Source organism: Adiantum capillus-veneris, chromosome 19 (assembly GCF_014529385.1).
Source record: "Adiantum capillus-veneris isolate H3 chromosome 19, ASM1452938v2, whole genome shotgun sequence".
In the NCBI taxonomy this organism is placed as follows: domain Eukaryota; kingdom Viridiplantae; phylum Streptophyta; class Polypodiopsida; order Polypodiales; family Pteridaceae; genus Adiantum; species Adiantum capillus-veneris.
The window spans coordinates 104,064,838-104,077,335 of NC_140949.1; the positions used below are offsets into that span (position 1 = coordinate 104,064,838).

The 12,498-nt window shown below is 40.1% G+C and overlaps 1 protein-coding gene across 1 annotated transcript; it reads right to left on the reverse strand.

Moving 5' to 3' along the window:
• Positions 1 to 8,313: 8,313 nt before the first annotated feature.
• Positions 8,314 to 11,894, reverse strand: LOC147434581 (pentatricopeptide repeat-containing protein At2g33680-like). The gene has a single exon (XM_086491049.1). It carries the CDS (start codon positions 11,763 to 11,765, stop codon positions 9,156 to 9,158), a length of 2,610 nt encoding a protein of 869 aa, XP_086347175.1. The 5' UTR covers positions 11,766 to 11,894; the 3' UTR covers positions 8,314 to 9,155.
• Between the last annotated feature and the right edge of the window lie 604 nt (positions 11,895 to 12,498).

The following is a 12,498-nucleotide window of genomic DNA, read 5'->3' on the forward strand; positions in this document are numbered from 1 at the left end:
TACTCCTTCACGAACTTGCTTTACCCTCATTTTAGCCCATACCATTGCTTACATACCTTTCTCTCCTAGCCACCTCATGGATTCAACTTGTCAGTGGCTACCCTTATATCCATAGTCTTCAAGCATGTTACATGTTTTTCTCGGTCCCATAGGTCAATCTGACCTTTAAGCATGATCTCTCTCTCTCTCTCTCTCTCTCTCTCTCTCTCTCTCTCTCTCTCTCTCTCTCTCTCTCTCTCTCTCTCTCTCTCTCTCCCGCTCCCGTTAACCTTTGAGATCACTGTGATTGTTTCTATGATATTAAAAGTTATGTCCCCCTCTCCTTGTATAAGTATGTGAGCATGCAAGCCCTTGAGTTCAAGAATCAACGTTCAGTGGGGGTTAAAGTTTTTAGGTCTCTTGTGATCTTCTTGTTCTTCTTCCTCTCTCTCTCTCTCTCTACTAACTTGCTATGCAACATGACGACTTGTTGCCAACAATGATTGGATTGGATAAGGTTTGTCTAAACTTAATAGCTGAGAGTCAAGATTAGTCGGTTTAACGGGTCTCAAACCACATTAGGAGGAAGAAAAATCTCTCTCTCTGTCTCTCTCTCTCTCTCTCTCTCTCTCTCTCTCTCTCTCTCTCTCTCTCTCTCTCTACTAACTTGCTATGCAACATGACGACTTGTTGCCAACAATGATTAGATTGGATAAGATTTGCCTAAACTTAATAGCTGAGAGTCGAGATTAGTTGGTATAATGGGTTTCAAACCACGTCAGTAGGAAGAAAAATCTCTCTCTCTCTCTCTCTCTCTCTCTCTCTCTCTCTCTCTCTCTAGTTGCATGTCTAGTTTGTAGTATTAAAATGAAGCATGTGAGAGGCTTAGAGCCTGTCGCATTACCAGCAAGCCTGCTTTCTGCCCGATCATGAGCCGACTCTTCTCTCTCTACCTATCTAATCGTGGTAGTTAAGAGCCTCGAAATGGGCATAGCATTTCACATGGTTGACTTTTGAGGCACTCTCGGTTAGCAAGAACGTGCTCAAGATCTGTCTCATCACTCTCTCAAATCAAGCATTTATCTTTGAAGCCACTAATTTTCTTGACTTGCAAACAAAGCTGGAAGGCTATTTAGCCGTTCCAAAGTAAATAGGATCTAAATGGAAGCGAAATGACATGGAGGCAGTCCTGCAATGGAGGCACATGCATGGAGACAACCCTATTATAAGAGACCAGAGTCATCATTTCTAGGGGGAGGCAAAGGGCCCACATTAGGTATGCAACACCAAGGAGGATCCAAATGAGCAAAGGATTGCTAACTCCAAGATCAAGGCCAATACCCTCGACTAGCAATGATCATCCTCCAATGCAATCACATTAGTGTTCTGGAAATATCATTTTTTCAAACATACAAAATTGCTTCCTGTAATTTTTCAAGAAGAAATTTAGAAAATTAGGTTTATTATGCACGTTTTTACACTGTTTTTCTCTATTTTAAGGCGGAATTTCTCCTTTTCCCCTTGCCCTCAACCGACATTTTTAAAATTGAAACCGGCATGATATTAAGCTGAGACACATTTTTACTAAACACTGAATCAGAGACCCGCCTTCCGCATGAGCAGTTTAGCAGCAGGCAATGCTACCTGTCCCCTTGCAGAACCCCTTTTTTCTTGCCTATGTCAGGAGTTCGAGATGTGAAAACTTGGGAAAGCTAAAAATCTTAGATGATCACGTTGGAGCTCTCAACATTGTAGCATCCACTGACTGGCCGAAAAAAGATGAAAAAAGTGTGGAGACAGATGTGGCTCTCTCTCTTTGTGTGGAGGGCCGTAGCTAGCAAAAAATGGAGCTCGTCGGGATCAAGGGTGGCGGACAAGCAGCGGTAGAGGAGTAGGTGGCTTAGTAAGCGCTTGTGGTAAGTGGGACATGTATTGGATTTAGAGTCTGGACATCTTGGAGAGTAGAGGATTGAGATTGTATAAGGGTGTGGGGCTCATGGCAGATCAGTTGTTGGTAGCCAGCGGTGTTGATAGAGGAGACTACATGAGGCATGTTGCAGAAACATTTGAGAAGTTGTACATGAAGTAAGTTGTGGGTTGTGTTCATGATCAAGTTTTTTTTTTTTTTTTTTTTTTTGGGGGGGGGGGGGATTCTCTGTCAAGCTTCAAGGCCAATCAATGGCACTCTCTCTATCTTTCGAACAAAAATAGACACACACTCTCAGCAGGACTGAATGGGATTGGCCATGTGTGTGTGTGTGTGTGTGATCTGATCTGCAACACACACGGCGGTGCCATAGAAAATGAAACTTGATCTCTCTCTCTTAGAGGTGCAATGTGCTGCATCTCTCTCACACTCTCTCTCTCTCTCTCTCTCTCACACACACACACACATACACACACATACACATGCATGCACATTTGAGGCGAACCGACTTATCAACGTGTGACACATCTTATTGCTCGTTATTTTCCCAAGCTACGAAGTAGAGCCACCCTTTACAAACACAAAAGTAATCACCCTTCAAAATTGAAGGCTGGAGTGAAATTCCATGTCCTTGCTAAAGAGTTTAAATAATATAAATATATATATACTACTAAGTATTGTGACTTTTTGCCAGAACTCAGAAGTCAAAACCAAGTCTTTTCATTTTCTACCATTCTACCATCATAGTCCTTGCTACTTACCAGTGTTCGGGAAAAGTGTGCCTCAGCTTAGCCTTGAGCCGGTTGCAAAATCAAAGTAGCCGGTTGAGGGGAGGGCAAGAAGGAGAAAATTCTGCTTAAAATACATGAAAAATAGTGTAATTTTGCAAAATTATTGGATATTATTGCAAAATTTTCCGCTCAAATTTGTCTTGCAAGAATTTTTGTATGTTTGTGAAAATGATTTTTCCCGAACACTGCTACTTACCCTTCACTTTTAGATTTCAAACCAAATGACTTCTCACTTACCCTTCACTTTTACATTTCCTGAAATGAAGGAGAGAGTGACACATGGATGCCCTCTACTTCCTTGAAAATTTTAAGCTCAATTATATATAGTATAGATTTGTGAAAATGATTTTTCCCGAACACTGCTACTTACCCTTCACTTTTAGATTTCAAACCAAATGACTTCTCACTTACCCTTCACTTTTACATTTCCTGAAATGAAGGAGAGAGTGACACATGGATGCCCTCTACTTCCTTGAAAATTTTAAGCTCAATTCTTTATTTATTCTCCTTGTAGTTCCTTTCTAGCTTTTCTAGCCTTTCTTTTCAAAATTTTAAGCTCAATTATATATAGTATAGATTTGTGAAAATGATTTTTCCCAAACACAGCTACTTACCCTTCACTTTTAGATTTCAAACCAAATGACTTCTCACTTACCCTTCACTTTTACATTTCCTGAAATGAAGGAGAGAGTGACACATGGATGCCCTCTACTTCCTTGAAAATTTTAAGCTCAATTATATATAGTATATATTTGCTACAATCATTCTTTATTTATTCTCCTTGTAGTTCCTTTCTAGCTTTTCTAGCCTTTCTTTTCCTTAGAGTTTCCATGCAAGAGAGTGCAAGCCGATAGAATATAATTTTTTTAGGACATATTGAAAAGGGGCTCATGGGAGCTTTGTGTCTCTTTCAAAATCAAAATGGGTTATAGATGATTCTTTCATATGATCATTACTATCTTTGCATTGATCTTTCTCTTGTATTTTTTGTGTTTTTTAGCTTTAAAAGAAATTATTATTTAATTTAAATTCAATAAAGTAGCTAGGTTTGGACTAAAAAGAATGCTCACTAAAAACTGATCACCTAAAATTAACCTTGGTCAAACTTTGCATTTACTTGAGGGACACTTATATAAAGCTAATCTTATCTCAAATTCGTAATCCATTTCCTCAGAATATTCACTAAAGGCTATTGTATGGTCGCACATGAGTGTACAATGTGGGGTTTTCTAAGGCACAAAGGATAGATTTTACAAAGGAGGGAATTGTATATAGGGATAAATAAGAATTTTGGAGCAAGTAGGTGGCATCTCCCTATTACTACTCGAGAATCCCTTGCGCCCATTTCTAAATCTCTTTGAAAGGTTCATTAGCATAAGGTTCATTAGCATAAGCCCTAGTGCTCGAGCGACCCAAATCTTCTCCAAAACTACAATCCCTCAGATTCCTTACTCCATGGGAAGAAAACTAATCATGACTTGATGAAAATCTAGTGCATACAAAATAGCACATACCGAAAGTATCATTAACATGTATGTATCTCAAGTGGATGCCCAATGCTATCCTATTTATTTATGTTGTTCTTTAGGTATTTATTTTCTTTATTTGACATGCAACTGTGTCGAAGTACTTAAGGTCCTTCAAGGTAGCATATAAGAATCCCGGGGGATTCACTCTATATATAAAACGAGACGCCACCTGTGAGCGGACAACTTTGATAAAACCCCTATATATGACTCATTTTAGGAAATATGACCCCCCTTTCTACGCTTATACAACAATCAACGAAGAAAACTATCATACCCCTATCTTACATATAAAATTTAGGTTTTATATGATCTAACTAAGTAAAACTAGTTAAAGAGTGTGTAGCATACTGGCTGGCAATGTACTAAGGAACCACTTTGGTTGATAACTACAATGTACACTCAATGTGTCTTATTTTGACTTTCAAACTATGTGCTCGATCAACTTGCACTCCGGCTACTCATCCCCCAATTCTGACCCATCCAAAGCTGGTGTAAATCAACCCTTGACCTACTCCAAATCAGCCCTTATCTATGACCGGATTGATGCAAAATTTGATGTGTTACCTAATAAAACTTTCCCAAAATTCATTCGAGTTCTAGTGCACATCACGGTGACAAATTGTTACAAGTAATCAACCCCGGTTAGGTTCCCCCTCCCTTCCATAAATATGATACCCCTCTTCCTTATTTCCAAGCTTGGGAGATAAATTATTGGGGTCCTGACCCTAACTTATATGCTTATGTAACTTGTAAAAAAAAACCCCTAGCCTTGCACTTACGTGGTGCGGTAAGTTTACCATGGTGAATCCCCCGAGATAAGACTGCTTTGCTCCATTGTATAATTATCTAATCCATTGCCAAGTTGGTTGGTTTTGAGAAATCTCTCTCTCTCTCTCTCTCTCTCTCTCAATGAAAGAGGAGAAATTTGATACAATGAGTCGAGATGTATGAGACATGAAAAATGCATGCACATACAAGTCTTGGGCTGATGTATGTGATAGCAATGTAGTTCCTAGTTCCTATCTCATGTAAGCTATGGCTCAAACAAAGAATGTTGAGAATGTGGATATAGAAAAGTTGAGGGAATGAGTGCGACGCTCCAAGAACATTCTTATTTGTGGAATTCCTAAAGAGAAAATAGAGTCACTTCTTCTCTTGCGATTTTTATTGAAGACTTCTTCAAAACCTACTTTGGCATGTTGGGAGTTACGATTTATGGAGCACATAGAGTAGGTAAGCAAGGGGCTCCTTGCTCGGAAGAACGGCCAATTGTAAGCACTATGTCGGATGAGACCAAACAAAAGATTATTCTTATAGTTGGATCTATTTGAGGGATACAAAATATTTTGTATGTGAAGATCTCACTATTAAGCAACAAAATATGTGTCACAAGGCATGTGATCAGAGGAATAAGAAAAACAATGAGATCTCTCATGAAGAAAATGTGACCAAGGAGGATGCAAATCTCTCTGACAAATATGAATGCATGACATATGATGTCGAGTTACAATTGAACGTATGCTTTGAAATTGCAATGGATACCCAAGGAATGTGGGTGTTTGCATTGATGAACTAACAAGCAAAGCCATTGTACTTCTTGTTGAAACTTAGGAGCATGATACACAAAGGATTAACGAGTTGGAGGATTATAATGTACATTCAATGATGTGGTCAAAGAATATCAAGCAACAAAGAGGACAATGAAGAGTAGCATGGTATGTTTAAGAAAGTATTAGAAGATTCTGTATGAATTGTGAAAGATGACAATCACAAACGTTATGTATAGGTTGTTCATTCTTCATCATGATTCCCTCTTTTATGCTTGCATGGATAGAGATCATTCATTTTTTTATTTAGAGGAGGATATTGCTTATTTTAAAGATGAAGGTATGTTATTATCTTTGGGGATATGAATACTTCAACATGATACTCAACAATTTGTTATGCCATACATTTCAAAGGAGTTGGAAGAAGTTCACTTGTATAATCGTACTTCAATGGGTGAGAAACACTCGGATCAGTATGAAAAGTACTTTTACACATGTATAATAGCATGGGTATGCTCATTGCCAATGGTGTATCTTTGTGGAGTGGAATCAATGGATTTGCCTGTAGAAAACCTAATGGGGATAGTATGATTGATTGCATGCTACTCTCCGAAGTCATCATATATCGCATAAAGAGTTTTACGCTTGGTCAATAGACCCCGAAATCAGACCATTGGACCTTATGTATTGACCTTGCATGTAGAGAAGCACCTAAGCATGATAACCTCATCCAAAGGAAAGAGAATATATCACCTGTATGGATTTTAAACAGGCACCTATGTACATTGAAATGGTTGAACAAAAGTTATAGATGACAAAGCTTCAATATGACGCACCATTGAAAATTAAATGGGAAGCTTTCAAGAACGTTATTTGTTTTTGTGCCAAAGAATGCTTTGCCATAAAGCATATCCATGGTATCAACAAAGATAGATCACGCAAAAGTTGGTTTGATAAAGAATGCAAAGATGCTTGAAAGTCCTTAATAAAGCTTGATGCAACTATTTTTTTAAAAAAATATCAAATGTATTTGCATACATACAAGGCATTGACTCAAAAGAAGAAAAGAAAATGGAAAGTAAAGCAACAATTGTTTCAAATCCAAGAAACATGCATGTGGAAGATTTTGAAGAAACTTAGGAGCAAGCGAGTTGAGAGTTTTGGTAACTTAAGCCTTACGGATATATACACACATTGCAGGCAACTATATGAGCAATCAAATGCTGAAAAAATACCATTTCATGGTTCACTTCTATGTATGTCCTCTTTTTTTTTTTACTAGTGAGGATATATGTGGTGGGCTCGAAAAGTTGGCCACTCGCAAAGCGGGATATCTTCAAGGTATGAAGCTATAAATGATTAAATAGATGGGAGATTTTACACGAGTGGATGTATGATATGTTCAACCTTGCACTTCAATATGGTATGCTTTATGATTGGAGTACTAATTGGATCAAACCTTTGCATAAAGGAGGAAATGTAAAGAATATAAATAACTACCAGGCTATAATGATTGGGTCTCTCATGGAAAAGTTGTTTGGGTACATAATGGAGATAAAATTGAGTGATTGGGTTGAAGAGAATGAAAAGCGTACAAAAGGACAAGCGAGTTTTCGTCTATATCATAGCACCATTGATCATCCTGTCACTCTTCTTGTTCTCATGGAGGTAATTCGATTGAAAGGCAAGCAATTGTATTGTTGCTTTGTGGACTTTGAGAAAGCCTTTGATATGATTCCACGTAACAATTTGTGGAGAAAGATGGAAGAACTCAAAGTGCAAAGTGAGTTTATGTTTATGGTTTCTTGAATTTATGAGAAGGTAATGTGTCAATTGCGCATGGGAAAAGGAATTTAAAAAAAAATTGTAAGCACTATTGGGATTAAACAAGGATGTCCGTTATCACCTACTCTCTTTGATCTATGCATCGATTAATTGGAACAAATGATACTTGACTTTTATGCAAGAAGGCATTAAAATGGTCACTTGGCAATGCAGTAATAATGCTTTTGTTGTATACGAATGATATAGTGCTTCTAGCACACACTTTAGAAGATGCACAAAAGCTTATGGTTCTTCTTGAGAACTTTTGCTTGCATAATGAGTTGATTGTGAATGAATCCAAGACAGAAGTATGCTTGTGAAAACCAACCATAAGGAGAAGCCATGCATTGTGTACAACAATGAGACACTTGAACTTGTTGAGAGTTTGAGTACCTTGGCCTTGAGGTTCCGTTCAATCACAAGTGATGTGAATGTGCTATGCGTCGTTTGGAAGCGGGAAAGAGAGCATATTATGTATTTAAGAACATGATATTTAAAAGTGTTTTCTTACAAACTTTTCTCAAGTTAAGACACAAACATCATATATGCTCTACTTCTTGAGTCGAGAGCTCTTGGGCATAGAAAGGGTTGTGGAGTACATGATACAGATGCATCAAAACCACTCACACCGACTTCCTATAATTGCATGGAAGAAAGCAAAAAAGTTCAAAAGACGCATAAAAGCAAGATCTTGAGCACAAGATAGATGCAAGACATAAAGAACTGGTTCAAGAGATGGATGTATTACATTTGCTACACGATGCTTCAATCGACTCCCAAGTGAATGAGGCTTTTCTACAATGCCAATGTATTGCGGCATAGGAGAAATCCGGTGGGTCATGCTTTATACATTACACCACCCATATTGCCCCCACCTACAAAACCATGTTCTTCGCTGAAAGAGAAAACCGTATTCACACTTACATGCTTGAGCCTATTCCCTTGTCAACGATACGCACTATCGCAACCATTCGGCTTATAGCTCTTACTCCCTTCGATGTAAGAAAGGGTGTTAGGACAATGGAGAAGAGTCAAATCAATTGTGCACATTATGCTCACTACAAGTTTCAGAGTCTAAGTACCACAAACTACTAAAGTGCTCAGCTTTTGGTCACATCCGAACTTGCTTCTATCACATTTTAAGCCATGACTTAGAGCTACACTTTCCTCTCTCAGCCAGAGTGTGAGCTCTCCATTGCAACACTCATCACCACAATTTTGGAGCACCGAGAGTCACTCATCCGCCATACACATACTACATCACATGTAACTTTGGTCCCATAGGCCATATTTGACCTCCCGATGACGATAATAAAACGTATCTATCTATCTCTCTCTCATTCTGTCCCTAACTCTAGGCTTCCAGACATACATACATCTAGAGCTAATTTCTCTGCATGTCTGCACATTCAATCAAGCTTCATAGTTTCCTTCCTGTCTTTCAGTTGTTTGGCTTTTCCTGGCCCGAAATCTTCTCATTCCTCAAGCTGTGTTGGCATTCCTTTTACCTTTTGTCTGCACCCTGTTTGAAGGAGGTGTGAACAACCGGCAGCACCAGTTAGATCAATATCGGTGTATTCACTAAGGAGGAACAGCAAACATCGATTACATTCATGTTTATCACTTCTTTGTCCTCGACTCTGGTCTCCGCCAATGTTTCATGAGCATGATTTCTACTGTCAGCACTCACACAAATACTTGCCATTGACATGTATGATGCAGCACATTTGGAATGGGTTTGGACAAGCTCATTAAAGCATTTGACACCCACCTCAACTTTCACAAAATTTTTGCAAGCATCTAGCAGAACTGTCCATAGAACCTCAGAAGGAGAACAAGGGATTATTTGCCAAAACTTATCTGCATCATGTAAACAACCCGACCTAGCATGCAAATCAATTATGCAGTTGTAATGAAAGTTTGAAGGTACGATATCAAACTCTTCACTCATCACTCTAAACAATTCCTGGCCCTTGCTTATTAGACTAGAGCGACTGCATGCGGTGAGAAGACAGGTGAAGGTAATAGCATCTGGCTCCATCCCATGCTTGCACATGTCCTCGAAAACCCACAGAGCCATGTTGCCATCATGGTTTAGACCACATCCTTTGATTATAGTGTTCCATGCAATGAGATCTTTGACATTTAGCTGAAGAAAAACTCCATATGCTTCTTTAAGTGAACCGCACTTGGCATACATGTCGACCAGGGCATTGCCTACTTGTGGATTGCATGCAAACCCTCTTTTCAACATCTCTATGTGAACGGACTGACCAATCTTTACAGCTCCTATGCTGCAACATGCTTTCAAAGCACAGACAAATGTAACCTCATTTGGAGATACACCTGCCGCACACATCCGCTCGTATGATTCAAGTGCTTCTTGACTGGCTTCGCATGCTACATAACCTGCAACAAGGGCATTCCATGCTGCAACATCTTGCACAGCAAGCTTGTCAAAACAACTTTGAGCATCAGCAAGAAGGCCACACTTGGCATACATGTCTACTAAGGCACTACCGACAAAAAGATCATCCTCGACTCCAAATTGTGCGGCTTTGTTGTGTAATTCTCTGCCCTTTGTGATATTTTCTCTGCTGCCACAAGCCTTAAAGCACGAAGAAAATGTTGCAGGATCTGGAAAGATGTGGGCTGCTTGCATTCGTTCCAAACAGATCCATACCTTTCCATAATACTGCTTCTCGACATAACCAGTAATCATTGAAGTCCAAGTTGTCACATCGTGAACTGGAAATCTGTTCAAAGTGTCCTCAGCCTCTTGAAGTGCACCACACCTCGAATACAACTCAACCAAAGAGCTGCCCACAAAAAGATGCATTCCAAGGCCCTTTTTTGCAATCTCCACGTGCAACTCCAGCCCAATTTCTAAGTTTTGTACTTTGCTGCAAGCTTTCAAAACACACACATAGGTTGCGACATTTTGACCAACTTTCTGTGATCCCATTTGGGCAAAACACTGAAGGGCTTGTTCAAAATATCCATGTTCAGTATAGCCTGCAATGAGTGCATTCCAAGACACCATGTCTTGGCATGATAATTCATCAAAAGCTTTCTGAGCATGTGGAAGAAAACCACACTTGGCATACATGTCCACCAAAGTGTTTCCAACAAAGTTATCTCCTTTGGATTCTGAATGGGAGATTCGTACACCTGTCACTATACCTTCTCCTATTTCACCCATGCCAGCACATACTCTCAAAATGCAAACAAAAGTTACCGCATCTGGGAAAACACCCTCATTATGCATCTGATGAAAAGACTTTAGTGCTTCTCGATAGCACCCATGCTCCACATACCCTGTGATTAGAGCATTCCAAGTCACAACATCTTTTTTGGATATATTGCAGAAAACTGATTGTACCTCCTCCAGAGAGTTGCACTTGGCATACAAGTCAATCAACATATTCGCCAGCAAGTACTCTGTTTCATAAGCTCTTTGAACGATTTCGCAGTGCAATTCTTGACCCTTCTCCATGTTTGCTAGAAGTCCACAAGCTTTCAAGCTACAACCAAAGGTGACTACATTGGGAGAACAATTTTTCCCTCTGATTCGGTCAAAGCACATCAGCCCTTCTTCAAAAGATCCATTCTCTACATAGCCTGAAATGAGAGTATTCCATACAATCACATCTTGAACAGGCAAATTGTTGAAAACATCATGCGCCTCTGAGGGCACTCCACATTTGAAATACATGTCAATTAAAGAGCTGCCCACAAACACATCATGCTTGAAACCTCTCTCCGCACTTTGAGAATGAACTTCTCTCCCTTTTTCGACATCTCGTTGCATGGTACAGGCTTTGAGCAGAGCAACAAATGTATGGCTGCTTGGATGCACACCAGAATCCCGCATCTTTTCATAATGCTTGAAAGCCTGAGTACATTGCCTGCATTCAACTTGTCCCGAAATGAGTGAGGTCCATGCATGTGCATTCTGGTAAACCAATTTTTGGAAAGCCCTTTCTGCATGCAGAAGGCCACCACAATCCACAAGCATTGGAATGACATGGTTACCGACTGCCTGCTGTGATTCGAGACCATGCTCGCATAGCAGGGTATATACATGCTTGGCATTACACAAAATTCTTTCTTTTCTGCACTTCTGCAAAAGCAGGATGATACTGTCCAGCGATGGCAATTCACGCATGGCATGTGAAACATGATGAATGTGAGCTCGCCATCGCTTACAGCGCGCCCCTCACATGCCATAACTTGCGATGCGCTTGAGAGGGCGAGGGCCCAAAAGAGTTGGCATGAGCAATGACCACTTCTCTTGTACCAGTACAATTCTTTGTGCATCCCTCATGGCCAAAATGAGCTAGCACTAACTCACATGGTCATGCGAGGATGGGATCAAGGGTGAGAGCAATAAGGGTTGTGCATCATGTTGGTGAGATGAATGAGGGCTGTGCATTATGGTGGTGGCCCGCACAATTAACCCGATATTACAAAATGTAATTGCAAGTGCTCAAGATTCCACCCATGGTCCCCTATTCCACTACTCCTTAGATGAATGAGGGTTGTGCATGAGTGAGATGAATCGAGGGTTGTGCATCATGGTGGTGAGATGAATTGAGGGTTGTGCGTCATGGTGGTGGCCCCCACAAGAATCTTGGATACTAGAGATTACAAAATGTAATCTTGGGTGTTCGGGATTTCGACCACGGCCCCCTCCAAGGATTGCGCTCACCACCCAGGTTGTCAGAGGCACATCCCTTAACCACATTGCCCATGTACGCCTCCATGCCCAAGATTCCACCCATGGTCCCCTATTCCATCACTCCTGAGATCAATGAGGGTTGTGCATAAGTGAGATGAATCGAGGGTTGTGCATCATGGTGGTGAGATGAATTGAGGGTTGTGCGTCATGGTGGTGGCCC

Bases quoted from the DNA above. Each gene is read 5' to 3' on its own strand.
- LOC147434581 (XM_086491049.1), bottom strand. From the start codon at position 11,765: ATGCGTGAATTGCCATCGCTGGACAGTATCATCCTGCTTTTGCAGAAG.